General features: G+C 47.8%; 1 protein-coding gene across 1 annotated transcript in view; it reads right to left on the reverse strand.

The window, feature by feature from the left end:
* The window catches only part of LOC138566989 (uncharacterized), a 28,412-nt gene extending 13,822 nt beyond the window's left edge, over positions 1–14,590 (reverse strand). Inside the window, exon 1 of the mRNA XM_069644786.1 lies at positions 13,778–14,590. Coding sequence (XP_069500887.1) covers positions 13,778–14,380 — 603 coding nt within the window. The 5' untranslated portion in view covers positions 14,381–14,590. The remainder of the gene's footprint in view (positions 1–13,777) is intronic.
* Positions 14,591–17,104: the final 2,514 nt, after the last annotated feature.

Below are 17,104 nucleotides of genomic sequence, written 5' to 3' on the forward strand. Positions count from 1 at the left end.
GGGTCGGAATGACTCGGTAAGTCCCCATTCAACCAGACCGGTGCCGGACCCGGTTTTGGAGGCAGCCATGGCGCAAATAGCCCCATGGCTACCCCCAAACTCGAAATGAGGCCAAATGTCTCTTCTAAAAGAGCTCTGCTATAGGGCGACCAGTTATCTGGGTGGAAAAAAACAATCTGAGGGCCCTTGGCGCGTGAGGGATTTTGGGTACACTACACGTCATGATAGGGATAGTGTTACAGACACGCCTATGCCGACGTCCCCTTTCGGTCCCCAAAAGACAAGATGCAATTCTCCGCGGTTACCACTGGATGACGGACCATATGCACAGCATAGCATGTGATTCGAAGCAGATTAACAAGCATCAGAACACATGTTCTTATTGGTGGAATGTTATTATAACTGGAGCTGCTTCAAATGGGAGGGTTCTGTTCACATGTGAGGGATGTTTTTAGAACACGATTCTATTTTTCAGAAATGAACAATTCAGGGCCTCTGGAGAGATGCTGTCATCACGAGGATGTTTTTATGACAGGAATCGTTTATAGATGGAATGGCAGTCAAACGGTTTTAACTATCCTTGGATGGGATGACCTGTATCGTGTGCAGTGTTTAGGGAACAGGAGTTGGGGAGTTTGCGAGAGCAAACGCCACACTGGAGAATACTTCACAAATAAAGACCGCTGGATGTGTCTTCTTAGACTAAGGTCTTCGTTATGAGTAGGCCTGGGAATGATCATCAAAATGCACCTGACGCTTCCCCCCGCATGCATCCTCATTTAGTGACATGGGGGGGGGGTGCACAGCATTTGGCCCTTTGTGCATCTGAATGAATCGCACGGGCTAGCTGCACTGTCCTGACTTGGCCTCGCGCCCTGATCAAAGCAGAACGCTATCGGGGGGAGCATCCCACGGGAAGTGATGGAATGCGCTGGGGTTTTGAGAGAGACCTGTAGACATGGGAGCATCCAGGGTTTGCTGTGCAGCTTAACAATTAAACCCACCTGAAGTCATCATTGCTGTGCACAGGCATTCTTACGTGACAGTAAGACTGCACGCATTGCTGCAAGTGATGGGCGCCTAATTACGAGTTCCAGAGCCGACCCGAAAACATGGACACCCCCCATAAATTAACCAGCCAAAAACAAGCAATCATTGGGCATACAATGGACATACGAGCTTCTTCACACACATGCCACGAGTTGAAGCCATGTGGTAAGGGGCAAGTGTGTGGCAAAGGATCCAATTGGTCCTTGCTTGCATCGTGTCCTTGTTTTGAAGGCCATGTGACCAAGGTCTTTTTTTAAGTCTGTCATGCAAGACTGATGCTTCCCGCCGCTTTGTGCAGGTGATTTAACTGCAGGTAAAATTACTTCATAGAATAAAGTTGGGTTTCATTCTGGATTGAAGTACGTGCTGCTCAATCACATCCGGCAGAGTCTACTTATTGCTCTGCTCCAATTGACCATTGGTTAAAATGTTGTTTTCCAAATAGCAAACCTGTATCAGTACCTCACCGGGAACTGTCTGAGTTGCTTGCAGGTGAAACACAGCTTCAGGAGATACATTAACCCACTGAGTTGTCAATCCCACCCCTGACACCAGGAGGTTACATTTCTATTATGCCTTCCTTGACCCTTAGATCTACCTCTCACCCGAATACAGAGGATATTTTGCATCACAAAGAGATACTAATCATGGGAGGTGAGAGCCCTCTACAATCTGAACAGAGGCCATGGATTTCATAGGCTGCAGAACCCCTTCCCAGCTATGCCCCAGGATGAGCTTCATGGCTGAGTGCTGCCTTCTGCTTCCTAAGTTAGGGAGGGCTTGAGCCCTCTCATGCCAGTTGATGGCTTTGTCACTGCTACAAGCATAGCCACAGCAAAAGGAACTTTCTCTTGGGAGGATAGCTCAGGGGCAACGTGCTCGCATTGGAAGCAAGACAACACAGAGCACCACATGTTTAAACCTCGGGTCCGTGCTTACAAACCTCTGGGTATTAAGCGTGTTATAAATAACCTATCATATCATATCATATACTATTTAAGGTCCCCCATTTCTGAAATCCTTCGTTCCCCCCAGGGTTCACACATGGAGGAGATCAGTGGTAAGCTAAAATCCTGTGCATTGATGCAGCAAGGAGAGGCCCCAACCGTCCTGAGCTGTGGTTGAATATTCCAGGTCATTGGGCAGGGCCGGGAATGACAACAGGATGATGCGTTCCATCCTCAGGAGGCCCCAGGGAGGGAGGGGGGGAGAACAGTGAGTTTCTTCAGTACCTGCTAATTATTTTCTGCCCCTCATTTGGACTCTGCTTAGGCACGCGAGGAATGTAGTGAATCTCCCGTGATGCGTGCCCATGAGCTGGGCGAGGCGGCCATGAGTCAGACTTCCTGTGGCAAATGGGAGCCCTCGCCCAATGGAGGAGATGGCTCTGCTGGATTCTGACAATGTACATAGACAGCTGCAAGCTCAGCGGAACAAGATGGCAACCGCCCAAATGATGGATGCTATACTACTGAAAGGCAGACCACCAACCCAGTGCAGAGACTGGGCCGCCACTCTAATGCAAAAAGATGGCCGAAACCCCATACAAAAAAGATGGTTGCTAATGGTTGGGGGCTTTTCGGCACTGCTCATGTATACCACAAATGGATGTGCCTTCTGGTGTTTAGGCAAGAGGTTGCCATATAATTCAATTTAATGATATTCACTTCCTGGCTCGGATGGAAAGATGATCTTCTCAGGGGCCCAAAGAGTCAGAGCCCGTTAGACTCAGCTTTGTGCAGTGGACCCTAGACCCTCGGAGCAATCCAATTGGATGAACAATTGCAGTCTCCCTTGCAGATGGCATCTGAAAAGAGGTGTCACTGGGGGAACCACAACTGAGCCTGACCTAAGGGGTGAGGGACACAAGATGTTATGTTATGTTAAAGGTTCTTATTCTGTGCACTGTTGCCACCTGCCTGGTTTCTTGGCCCTCTGGCGGGTGGGTATGTTAGTAGGACTAAGCGGGATAAAGAGCAAGAGAGCTGTGATGTGCTGTTGGCAGCTTCATTTCGGTTGACACCGTTCGCTGAGCGTAGGTGCGTTTTTCAGTTGGTAGCTGGAGAAAACGATTTCCAGAAAAAAGACTGAAGCTACGTAAGAGACAGATGTGTGCTTTATAATTTCCATATAACAAGGCAGCATGTACAGAAAGAGAGAGGGGGGGGATGCACATGGAGAGAAGTGGGGATGGGCTGAGTTTGTTGACTGGAAACACTGGTTTTGCTCCCAACCTTCCATGCTGCCCAATTTCCTAAGTCAGCGTCCCTTCTCCAAATCCAAGCTCCCACCCATGTTTGATTGCCAGATTTCAAAGACTTCAATGAATCCTCATTGGCATGTAGTGCTATACGTGGCAAACCACGCGCATTGATTCTGCAAAAGTGTATTAGTCCGGTGTCACCTTCTGAGATCCTTCCCACTGAAAGCATTTGAAACTGAGAAACTGGGAGATCAAATCTTGGCACAAGATCACACAGTTTATCAAATAGGAATTTGAATGCATGACTCCTGAGTCTAGACAGCGGGAATCCCCACTCCCAGTGTGTGCATCTTCTGCTTTGCCTCTCCCTGCGCGGGGCACAGGGTGGATGGCATGGATGAGGACGTTTCAATGAAGGAGGTTAAACAAGTAAAAATTACTGCTGTGGGTAGAGACAATCAGAGAAAGCATAGACTCCCCCTCCTCTATCCCTACACTGAGTCCTCTTTGCCTACATTGCCTCCTGTTGTTCTCTAGTGAGACAGTTTCATTTGCTTGCCTCCTCCTCCAACCTGAGAGTGTGAGATCCAGTGCTTAATATGTGGGGGTGTTTGCCAGGGCTCAGCCCTGGCACTCAATTTTGGCACTTATTGTCTGAGACTCACTTTAATTATGACGTGGTGATAGTCAGTGCATCCATCAACCACAATGAGCAGGTGCAAGCTGTAGTGGAACCCCAAATATGCGGGCGCTGTGGGGAGCACCTATGGGTGGTGCCACCCGCAGTGTCTCAGGCGTGCTAGAAAATATTTGGCCCTCGCCCTTGTTTTTCTAACAAATTAAGCACTGGTGAAACACTTAATTTTTTCTTCCATGCCCAGAGCCCTTCGTGGTACACCCAAAGGAGTGTCTGCCCAGCTCCCACCAGAAAAGAGCACGCTCCGTTTTGCAGCCCCCTGACGTCCACTGCATTTCATACACACCATTTTGAAAGCTGTCACCGGGCTGATGACAACACAATTGGCCAATGGATGCCTGATATTGTGCTCGCCAAGCAGGGTCGGCATGAAATTGTCTCGGGCACCAATGAAAAAGTGGCCCACAGTCCCAAATGGCAATTCATTCCTGCTGTGACAGACTATTTGAGTAGTATCCAAGGGGGAGTTTTTTTAAAAAATAAAATGAAATGTAAATTGTGCAATTTAAAGAATAATTATTCAGCAACAATGCTCTAAACTACTAGCCGCATAGTGAAGTAACTCAAACTGGCCCACATTGGCCACAAAAGGGACCCACTTTGACCCAAAAAATGGACCCACATTAGCGTTTTGTGTATTTGGTTCGGGCATTGCACTATTGCCCTATCAGCCAGTCCGAGCCTGTCGCCAACGAGACCACACATATCGGGGTTGGGGAGGGGGGTTACAAAAACAATCCCAGAAAGCACTTTTAACCAGTCAAGGACATCGAGGAGCTTCAAAGTAGTTTTATACAGATCGCAGATTGGGTTCTTGTTGGATTGCATCCCAAGGCTAAGCTGCAGCCTTCAGCCAACACATCAACTGCTCAGCGAGCACTTAGAGTACAGCAAGCATGAAACAGTGTTGCATATAGACTCATTTTGTTTATTTACACGACACTTAAGGTTAGTGTTTAGTTAGTGTTTAGACGTCGCTGTCCTTTACCAGTTTTGAGCGATAAGGACTTGAAGTTATTTGCTCAAAGCAAGCTATTCAGTGTAAAATCCGGGATTCGAATTGGTGTCTCTTGGTTCCACCTCTGACGAAGCCTCTGTTCCATCTCTCTGCCTGAGATGTTGCACCCAACTGGGGTAACTAGAATTAGACCAAACAAGCACGCGTTGGCTGTCAAGAGTTGTGATTGCTGAAAAGGCACACTTTGATCGGGTTTCTGGCTTTGCTGCTTTTTGTAACCTGCTTAAGATCATCGTGTTCTAAAAAATAAAATGATTAGCTTGCCCTATGCTTGAACCACGGCATATGTCCACCTGACTGTGCGTAGCACAAGGCCACACCGTGGCGGAATGATACTGTGTTTGCCATGGCTTGGTTATGGTGTTAGTTAAAACAAGAACTGACAAGGCCAGTATGTCTGGCCTTATTTTATTCCAGGTCCGGCCTCATATGGCTAGCTATCTGCAGGGAGAGTCTCGTGGGAAAGTGGTTTTAAAGCCTTTTGTGCTAAGCCCCTAATGTTTATAAAACATGTGGGTCATTCCCCGCATTTCCCAAGTCACTTAGATACTAATACGTTTTCACAAATAATGTAAATGTCGAATATTATGAGTGTAGTGAGCGCAGTTGACGTTTTAAGCGATGTTTGGTGAGTGCACTAACAACAAGCATTGGCAATGCCAACAGTTTGGGCTTTTGTGTAGCCATGGCAAAGGCACTTGCCAGGCACAGCCATAGCGGTATTAACTACCCATTGTTGGTAGCAGGTGCAAAAGAATGCAAATACCTGGGCACCTAATAGCAGTCCCTACCAAAAGTTTAAAACTTATGCACAGGTCAAATATGTTTGCTTTGCCAATGGTTGTTTTTAACAGGACTTAACAGTGCTTATAAATCGAGTGGCTGAAGACAGCACTGGTAAGGCATTTTTATTACACTCGTAGCGTGTTTCTAACCCCAATTAGGTCATTAACTCTCAGAAGACTGCTTTGAACAATCACTGGCAGGAATTTTGAATGCAAATCCTGATGGTAAGGCTTGATTAAAGAGAGCTCAAAGAGTTCCTATGAGGAGGTGCTTTGGCGAGGAGGGGCTGGAATGGGTGGGAAAGGCCATGCGCAGGCAATGGGTGGGTACATATCCAAACAACACCTTCCCACTCCTCACATGCCATTCCTCCCTATCTATACTCCAATGTAATAGTTTCAGCTTATATGTGTCCCAAGCGACAATGAATAGCCCAAACTAAAAACGAGATTGCCATTACACCATGGGCAAAGACAGTGCAATACTTAGCTCAAAAATATGCATGTTTTTTAAAGACACCAACCTCATTTTGATACGACTAGGAAGGTCCTCTTGCTCCTATTGTACTGTCCAACCACAAGGGCAAACATGCTCGAGGATTGGCCTACCCTTGTAGGATGCCAGCAACATCATATACTTTTAAGTGCCCCAAAAAATGCACTGCGTGAACGACAATGCTTGGCACTGCCAAGCAGCCACCAACATCAGCCTAAACCTAAGGCAATCTGGTCACACCATTGCCGCACTATAACCCTTCAACTGAGTCCCAGTACAACGGTATGTCAAAATATTAAGGCCTCGTCTAGCATGCTCAATCAAGGTTCACGGGGGCGGGAGGGAGTGACCAGATTCCTTCAGAGACTTCAAACCTATATAAAAACAGGGTATCCCATGTTTTTTTTTCGACAGTAATTACTTTGAAGTAATTTATTTCGAAGTGGTAACTTCGAAAACACTTCGAATTACAAAGGGGGTTCTGGATTAAGGGGTTAAAAGGGGTGGAGAGGGGCTTGGGTATGGGTACTAGTGTTGGAGAAGGGAGCTTGTGGCAGGCCCAGCCAAATAAAAAAATATTTTTCTAAAGAGAATTTCTCTGCAAAATCACATGAAACCAAATTCAGTTGCAGCAAATAAGGAGGCAAAACCTTCAAAGTTCAAGGCCCTTGCCTCTGGATCACCTTGGAACAAAACCTAAAAACAGCAGCCAGCCTTATGAAAAGGGCACTTTTAAGTATTCAGATTAAAGGGTTTCTTCTTTTTTGTATGCCAACCTTTTATTCCCAGCGACTCATTTCTTGGTTGTATTTTTTGGGTGTTATGCGTCGCTCTTATTGAGAGAAAACGGAGGGAAAAAAAACCCACTTCCGCTAATAATAAATCGATTGTCTCTCAAAATGAGCTGCGCCACACTTGATTTGGGATTCACTTTCAAACTTTAATGATATGAATCCACTTCTGTGGATAAGCCCTTCTTCATTACACGTATTTCAGCATCTCGTGCCTTTTTCAAATCTGGGCATTCGTTTTTTGGAAAATACATCACACTAAGGATGTTTTCTTGCTCAGTTCATTAAAAGCTGCAAATCAAAGGGTTAATCCCAGCTGCTATTCGAAAAGTTACAGTGAAGAAGCTGCGTCCCGGCGGCGCGTCGGGCATTCTGAAGTAGGCCTAGCCTGCCATCTCCCATTATCTCTTACTCGAAGTGGGCGCGGCTGACACTCTTTCTCTTTCCGTCTACTGCTCCCAGGGACTTTCCAACAGTTCGCAAATCAGGAAAAGTGGGTGACTATGGGGATCTCCAAAACTGACCTCTTTGAAGCGGTGAATGGCAACATGTTGATGACACTGCAAAAAGCACACGAAACTAAGACATGATCCAACCAGCTTAAATTCATATAGGATGTAATGCGCCCACGCTAAAACTGTGGGCAGCTGGGGTGGGCAGTGACTCACCCAATCGAAAACTGCCTGGGATGTGACTCACACAAACTATACAACACGGGATGTGACCCGTTTAACCTAAAACCATATGTGATGTGTCCCACCCAGTCAGAAACCTATTTATTTATTTATTTATTTATGTGAATTTGTATAAAGCTCTGCTCACCCTTAGGTCTCAGAAGTGACCCACCCAAATTAAACCCACACAGCCTAAAGGGATATGGAATCTGGCACGACTGCCACAAACCACTTTGCTCTCTTGATTCTCCCCCAGCCTGCTAGACTTTTAGAAACACCGGCCTGACATGTGATAGTCCAACCATTAGTGGCACAAGACCATTGAGCAGTTCAGGCTCTATCCCCCAGAATTTGAGGCTATGTGGACTTGACCTGGCTGACCTACAGAGCCGTGGCCGGACAAAACAGAATACAGACCATTAAATGGTACTGGGCTCCTCTGTTAACAAAGGCCCTGCAATTACTAATGTAAAGCATTTCACTGTTAGCACCTGCAGTCATAAGCATACATTTTTAGGCAATTGGTTATGGGGGCTAGTACTTGAATGTCAGGTGAGAGATTGGAAGGAGGTGGGGCAGGAGACAGCTTATTTGCACAGCAGTCTTAAGTGTGTGGTTTCAGACGTGGAGTTAACTGCTTGTAACATTGAAGCTGCACTAGAAGTGTCTCATTAGAACACGTTAAGACGTTAGATGCCAGCACACAATTAAGTTTGCCCCCCACAGCCTCTGAAGTTAGCGCCTCTCTCAACATTTTAACGGTTAGCCCCCCCAAATGTTAGCCTATATGCACCCCTGTCAACCATGCCAGCCTTTTCAAAAGGAGGAGGAGGACCAGCTCTGGTTCCGGAAGCACCTCAAAACCTTCCTCTTTGCTTCTGCTTTCTCTCCCCCTGTCCCCTGCTAAATTCCTGGCTGATACTACACTGGTTACCTGGCCACCCTTCTGATCTCAGGCCCAGGCCCCGCCAGTTGCACACCTGCACTGCCTCCCTGGCAACCCCTGCACCTGGGGACTGTTTTCTGTAGCCCTACAGTCCCCCTAGCACTTTATCTGCACTTACCCTGCACTTGGCACCTTCTGGCCGTTACTATCTTGTTATTCTACTATCCTATGTACTGTACTTCCCCTCTCCCCCTCACACTTTTCCCTTTCCCCCATCCCATGCACTTGCGCGATCTGAATGACACCTGGCCTAGTATGATTATTATCTGTCTTCCCTCTGTTCCCCCTCCCTTGCCTCGTCACGCCTTGAAACACTTGTGTATAGGTGCGTTATAAATGCCATATCATATCATAAACACCAGCCCACTGACTCTGCCCAGAGGCACCAGCAAGGGGTGTCCAAAGGGTGCCACGGCCACCCTTATAAAAACGCTGACCACCCCCTCACACCCACCTCCCGCTGGCCTGCCGCTTATGAATGCAACTTCGTGTGCCACCCCAAGTTTTCCAGTGACCTCATCAGGCCACGCCTATGAAAAGTGTCTGGGGGCGCCACTGCCCCCGGTCTACCAGCCGTTCAGAGAAACTTGCCTGACGTCTGGCGTTTACACTTTCCCAGCCTTAAATGCTTTTTGAGGCACCGAACTGCTAGCCAGTGTCTGCCCTCTATGCATTTATGAAAGCGCCAAGGCTCGGGGGCTCCCAACACCTCTGCGTCACTGTAAAAAGCATGAGGCTTTAAAAAAAAAAAAACTCGTGAAAAAGTGTATTGCGGTCGCCGAGAAGCGCCTGCTGGTTTCTGCCCCGCGGCCTCGCTCTGACGCATCAATCACCGCGAGGTGGAGCAACCGCCGGAGGTATTCATGGCGCGCAAAGCCCACGCGAGCCATGCCCGGGAGTCGGTTATGGGCGGCTCAGCCACAAGTGGCGATGAGGCAAGTAAAAAAAACACCCGCTCAGGTATTGCATAAACATGTGGCCTGTGGCGTCGCCATGGACACTCAGCCGCAGTGCTTTCGGGCCGCAGAAGAATGAGTGCTTGCAGTAGCTTCTTAAACCTGTTTGTGGTATTTACTTCTTAGCCTCCCATGTCCTCTACAGTATCTAATGAAAGTATTAACCTCTGAAAAATCACGCATGGAGACGCTTCGGGATTTAGTGGGCAAGGCAGGGACTCTTGCAGTTTTTTGGGGAGTGCGTACCCACGAAGAGAATCCGGCTCTTAACAGAACCGTAGAAAAATTGCGGAATAGCCAAGTTACAGTGTATATTTAGCAGGGCATACTGTCGCGGCCTTGCTTAGGGGGCATTTCGGGTTTCAGAACTCGGGCAGAATCAGTGCAGTGGCAGCCCTGAGTTAGGGTGAGGTTAGGTATTCGTGTGCCCCTAGAAATCCATGCTTGTTGGCAACGGAACCCCCACCGCGAAGCAAGTCGCGTGCAAGTTAGCCAAGTCCACGGAAATATTCAATAACACGAAAGAGGGCTCACCAAAAGAGAATTTTGAAAAAAGTGCAGCCAGTCGTGGCCTACATTTCTTTTATGTGAAAGCGAGATAAAGCTATTTAAAATGTGTTTAATGTCATGTATGCAAGCAGCTGTGATTGTGCCCTGCAGTTACACAATTCTCATTCCAGTAAGATAGTTTTGGCGGGCATAGTGCAACCTGTGTGTAACATGCAGGATGACGACCCTCCACCAAAACACTTTGGGCCTGATTTACAGAAGCTTTTCACAAGGGTGCAATCCTATTGAAATACTCTTTGTAAATCAGGCCCTCTGGCTCCACGCTCAGAATTGGAATCCATGAAACTGAAAAATCTCTACAATGTTTGCTTGTTAACACAAAAAAAGTTGCAACCGCCTACTCTTGGGTCTTGGGATAGAAACGTGGAGGCCCAGTTTCCTTCTTGCTGTGCTCTGCTGTGACCACACTCAGTGGGGTGCTAGTGTGACCACGAGGCGCTTTCTAGTCTTTCAAAGCTCAGAGGCTTCAAGGATAAGATAAGCCCTGCCTTGGTAGAGGCAGCACAAAAGGGAAGAGATCGGGGATCCTGTGGGTCACAGGGGTCCCCCATGCAGGACCACACCTCAAGGCTGAATTTCTAACACTGTTGGTTCAGGCCCTGGGCAAGGTAAGGAGGGGCCCAGGAGGGGCAGGCCCAGATAAAGCCCCGAATGCACCAATGAAAACGTACTGAAATGCTTATGAGAAGGGGGATTGGGGGGCTGGCTGTGGCATTCAGCCAGGAGCTGATTGGAAGGCGGTAAAGACCACACGCTGGGGGCTCATGTTCAGATGGGACTATTGCAAGTTACATTTTAATGTGTGTCCCTGTTGGGAGGTCACGTGCCGATGCGTGAAGTGTAGCCATTGGCCCGAAATTTCCACAGAAACGGGAACTGGCAAAAATTGTCTGAAGGGTCTCGGTTCCAGGCAAACCAAAAGCTCGTGCCAGGAATACAATGTGAGGCTTTCAGGCCAGCTGCCTCATATACCAGATCTTTGAGGGCACAGGGTCAGCTCTTCCTATCACTGCAGAATACCTTACAAGCTGAAAATTAAAATAGCTCAGCTCTTAAAGTGTTTTAATTGTACATCTCAAGCACACACAAAAAAATCAGCATTCAGGTGCAGGTTCTGCAGCTGGGGTCTGTCAAATAGCCTTTAAACATATATTTTTGTTTCAGAGGACCATTTAAAATGGGAAGCTTGCTGCTGACACAGCCATGAGTGGGTAATTGGGAGTGACTATTGCCCGTTGCATTGTTCTTAAGAAGTGTGACTGGTGACTAATTAGAAATGGGGGTGCGTAACAAGTTACTGTATGAAATAATGACTACACACCGATGACTTTATCATGCTTTTTATTTTGCTGTGTTTTCATAAATGTAGGTACTACAGCTGGCTAATATAGCTGGCAATTGGCTCTGTATCACACAATACACCTTGAAACAGGCCTGGCCTTTCCCTCTAAAAGGTTGGGGTGTGTTGTTTTGTTTATCATGTTATATGTATTGGCCTATTGGTTTCAACATGCAAAGTAAAAAAGTCAGGACTGACACATGGTGGCACATGTGACATGAGGCAACCTGGCAGCGTTGCCATTGTAAAACTCAAGATTATACTTTTTTAAGGCTCATTTGACTTTTTCTGCTGAAACCTACAGTGTTCAATCCAGGATGAGGAAAACAAACCTGCAATCATACTCATGGCACTCAATAGGTTACTACAATGATGTTTATGTTGCAAGGTTGGTTTATTGTGTGATTTGTACACTTTTTAAGTCATTTCTATAAAACAGAGTATTTTTCTTTCCCAGCAATGTACATGTTTTATAAGCCCATCAACTGCCTACGGGACTCCTCCCTACCCTAAACTCATTCCCCATTGCTCTGTTGTCACCACCACTGCAGGTGAATTACTAGAGTATTATCTTTGTTTCTATAACTGCCTGTGTGCTGATGGAAGCTCATGAGGTGGTATGTATTGAAGAGGAAGTTGTGAAGTACTGTGTGCTGAAGAGTTATCGGGTGCTATTGAGTAGCGGGAGTGATTTTGTGGTTTTGTGTGCTGCAGGGTGATCCTTGGGCCCTGTGTAGGGGGAGATCATGAGATACTGTGTACTGAATAATGTTGGGTAACTTTGGAGTACTGTGGAACAGGGGGTGATCATGAGGTCCCGTGTAGTGGTGTGAGATCACGTGGTGCTGTGTGCTTCTGGGATATCATGCAGCACTGTGTAGTGAGTACTGATCATGAACCTCTGTGTGAGGAGGGCTTATTGAGAGGTGCTGTGCCCTGATGTCAAGTCATGAGATACTGTACTCTCAGGGGTAGCATGAGGTGTTGGCCCTCGGCTACTAATGGAGGAGTGGGTGGTACTCTCTGCCGAGCGGGCGATCATGAGGTGCTATGAAGTGGTGGGTGACCGTGTGAGCATATAATGTCTTCTGTTATTTGAGCGTTCAGAGACCTATGGGTGTGTGGCGCTATATAAGAAATAAATTATTATTATTATAATACACAGTTATATACAATGTGCCGTTACTGGACCCTCAGGGACATGTTTACACCCATCGAGCTGAAGAGGAGGCCCTAGGGGCTACTCGTTATGCAGCCCTGAAGATGTTTTGGACTTCTACTCCCATCAGTCATAACCAGCAATGTCAGTAGTGGAGGACCCTGGGAGTTGTAGTCCAGATAATTCGGAGGGCCGTATAATGGAAACATTTGAGTAATCTCAGATTGAAATAACTGTACATGGGCATTGTGAGTGATCTTGCAGGTTGGGAGAGATGTCTCACGCAAGTTACCAGCAACCAGCCACTGCAAGTCATGAGATTTCACATTGGTTATAAGCTAATGGGTACTCTCCGTGATATTTCTAATGCTGTAAGGCGCGGCATCCCATCCAGCGTGATGAGTTAGCATGTGCTGAGCGTGATGTCCTTTCTGGTCCTCTCACACTAGTTCTGAGTTAGAACATGCTATGAGGACAATTCTAATGGATTCACGAGATGGTATGTTATGCCACAGTGGCGGTAAATGGTGAATGGTGCAGTGGTGTAAGAGAGATCCTTTCATACTAGTGGCCTGTTATTAGATCTTATGAGTGGTGTGTGATATAGTGGAAAATATGGAACCCCACATTGGTTATAAGTAAACAGATATTGTGAGTGAGATCTCTTACGGTGTAAGAGATGTCATCTCACACTGGGTACAAGGCAACAGGCTGCGCGAGTGGCATTTCCTGTGGTGCAAGAGAGGTAATTTCACATTGGCTTTAACTAAACACGCGCCGTGAGCGACATTCATCTGGGCTTTACAAGAAGTCATCTCACGGGTTTCCAAGTCGGTCCTGAAGAGCCCGTTCCATTCCATGTTTTTAAGATGTTTCCACAACATACACCTGAATAGAGTGGATGTAAATGGGACATTTATGCATAATTGGTGGTTACGCTGGTAGGGGGTATCGAACACCAGGCGTGGAGACACCCATTATTTCCCATGCTTTTATACCTTGTGCTATGGGTGATGCAAGAGCTGCCCATTTAGCTCTGGCTTACTATGACAGATGCTTGGGGATGGGTTCCCCCTGGGTGCTGGCACCTTACCTTCTTGTACTGTTTCATCTTGTTGCTTTTCTGCTTCTCTCTCTCCGTGTTGGCTTCCCTGGACTCCTGGCAACCCTCGATAAGCTGTTGGCCGTCGTCCATTCCCAGGCAGCAGGTCACCTGAGCCGGATCACTGGGGACTGGCTCCTCTTCTGCCGTCGTGTGGGCCTCTTCTTTGGAAAGGGCATCAAGGTCGTTGTAGATGGTGTGCTCCACCAGGAAGGCCCGGGATTCCGTTTTAGTGACCCGCAGGCTCCTGGCCCTCCTCTTCCTTTTGCTTCGGACCTCTTTGGGTTCTTCAACGATCAAGGGGCTCTTGGCATTAGGGTCCCCGAGGTGCCCAGAGAAGCTGAAACGAGAGGCCTCGCTGTCTCCTGAGGGGTTCCCGCTCTGAGAGGCATCGTGGTAGTCGATCTCCTCCAGGCGGTCATAGGTGTCCAGGAAAGCAGGCGACCTTGGAGCCCGTGGGGTCCTGAGCGAGTAGGACCGCTTGGTCTTCTTGGGGCTGCGGCTGGTCGGCATCTCAGAGGGAGCCTCTTCGAAGCTGAGTTTGTAAACAGTGAGGGATGGGAGATACGAGTGGAAGCCTGCTCCTTTTCTCATTTGGCCTCGGCAGTTTCTGCTCTTCCTTTTTGTCGCCTGGCACTTCCTGTTGGACTGCTGGGGAGGCCGGACTCACTTCCTCAAATCTCCTCTCTCTCTATTCGCCTGCGCAGGCTGTAGGGTGCTGCTCTGTCAGCTCCCTGCTGAGACTGGTTGCTAACACTGAGTCAGGAGAATCCCCAAGCACAGGGCAGGTGACTCGCCTGGAATGTGGCGCAACCCTTGTACTCCTGCAGTCAGCTCGCGCGCCCGCCCTTTCTCCTCAGAGGTGCTGCGCGCCCGCCCTTTCTCCTCAGAGGTGCTGATGCGCAGGGCTTCGTCGCTGCTCTGCCTCACCTTGGCCGACGCCAGTTGGCTCCTGTTTGTGCACATTCTGCTTATCGAGGCAGATAAGAGCGGGGTTGAAGGTCGGCAGTGCCTGGCAGAGCAGCAGCGTCGTGGCCTAGCGGCCATAACGCTTGGCCAAAGTACATCGATGGTCAGAGTCAATGCCATCCAATGGTGAGGGAGACTCTGCTCCACATGGTCCAAAGTCCTGTTCACTCCCTTCCGCCACGTGTCTGCAGAATGCGTCCCATTTTAATCTATGGATTTATTCATAAACTGTTATCTCAAATGGCTCTGGTACCCAATACAAAATACACACAGCATGTTTAAAGGTTGTTGTAATGTTCCGCTGTTGATTGGTCAAATATGATCATATGACCATATAATGTTCCCATGTGGACCCTGCGATGAAAGTGTTCTAATTCATTCACTCTTTGTCTTTCACCTGCCGGGGAGCATTCTCCCCCTCCACATCTGCTGTGATTGGTCCAAAAACATGTATGTCATGACAGATAACAAGAACCTCGGGCAAAAAACGAGTTCAGGACAACTACAAAAAAACGGTCTCACAACTTGGATATAAAGGCATTACTTGTACAACAAAATGAGTAGTAAAAAGGGACACATTCTCGAATCAAACGTGCGTAAACTTTGGAAGTATAATGCAAAGTGTGACTGATATTGGTTGACACTACCAGCTGGACCATGCCCTCAGCACTTCAAGTGTCCCAGAAAAGTGTCCATCAGTGGCGTTTGGGCTGCCACTTCAGGCATTGCTCTATTACCCTGCAAGCCAGTAAGCTTCCTCTCCCATTATGATTTGCCAAACCTCCTCACGTGACTGGAGAGTGAGCTCAGGACTTCCTTTCTCCCCTTCTAAGTGGTCGAACGGGATCAGTGGTGTGAGGGCCTAATGTAGAGATGAGAAGGCCTGCACAAACAAGGGGAGCCAACAGCGTCTCACCTTTCCATGGTCAATGAAACGAGTACCATTGAGTTACAGAGTTGCTTGACGGGCCAAAAGACAATGGGCCTCATTCCGAGATTGGAGGTAGTCATGGCGCCAATAACGTAGTCCGACCTTTGCAGTCCCCATTGAAAAAGCCATTCCCCATTCCCATTTGAGCCCCAAAAGGGCTCAATGGGAATGGAGAAGGCGCTAATAACGGTACCGCAAATTGCGGTACCGTTATTAGCTCTGAAGTCCCTTAACGAGCCCCGTCCATACTGCCTGGTAAGACCAGGCGTTAAAGGAGGGACCCGCTAAGGGAACTCGTAGTAGGGTGGTGAGGGATTACCGGCACCGGTCTCCTTACCGGTGCCCGGTATCCTGTACCGCCCTACTCGGAATGAGGCCCAATGTATTGAGTAGTCTATGTGTGCTACATATGTGGCCTATACATGTGGCGCTAGAATATGTTAAGCCACAGGGGCAGCAGCTGTTTTACTGTGTTCACATTATGTCGTGGCATGGGGCAGGGTCATGGTGTCGTAGTTCCTAGTTCTTTTTCTAAGCAAAAACCATAGGAAAGGCAGTGTTTGCCCTAGTCTACCACCGTCCACCAAAGCGATCCCAATCCACTGGACTCCGTAAAAGTCCTATCCAGGTTCGGACCGGTACAAGAATATGACCGGACAACAGGAGAAAGGGGAGCACACGTTTCAGTCCTTTGGTACTACTTGGGGTACATTTTGGGAGCACTTGCAGCAGATGGTACTTTTTAAACCACACTGGCTCATTAACATTAGTGGCAAATACCAGATTTATAGTACACCAACTCAGCAAATTGTCCCCGATAGGACCAGGATTCCAGCCCACACTGGCTTCCTGTGTGAATTGCCCTACTGCCCTAAGCCCGGCTGTCCAGACCGCGTGCAGAACCACAGATGATTCTGCCACAAAGTCATGACGGATCTATGTGATCACTGCGCGGCCCAAAATACGGCAAACAGAAATTCCACATTTGAAAATGGAGTTGCGCAGTGATCACATAGATCGCACATTTATGAGTACCTGCCCCAATCCCTGCTTTGTGACTGTGGGGGACACCCCTGGAACCTCTGAACCCATCATCCCGCACAACCCCGGCTACCCTTGTTCGGTACAATGGGATTCGACATTTCCGTTGCTGCCGAATCTGCAGTAAACGTGGATTTGTTTTAGTTTTTTTCATAATTTTTGTGCGATACCTTCAAGACTCCTCTTTTCAAAGAATACTGTGTCAACTCGTACAGCGCACACTTTACATGGTGGCGTCTCAAATCCATGTTTACCCAGAGTACATTCACATCCGCTCTGTAGTAACTAAGGATCATTGCCTCATGGAAAAAAGAAAACCCTGACCAGTTTCTGATGTTAAAAAGTGTTACGTGCTCCAAAGGCCACTTTCTCAAGGC

Source organism: Ambystoma mexicanum, chromosome 2p (genome assembly GCF_040938575.1).
Source record: "Ambystoma mexicanum isolate Mex_15411 chromosome 2p, UKY_AmexF1_1, whole genome shotgun sequence".
In the NCBI taxonomy this organism is placed as follows: domain Eukaryota; kingdom Metazoa; phylum Chordata; class Amphibia; order Caudata; family Ambystomatidae; genus Ambystoma; species Ambystoma mexicanum.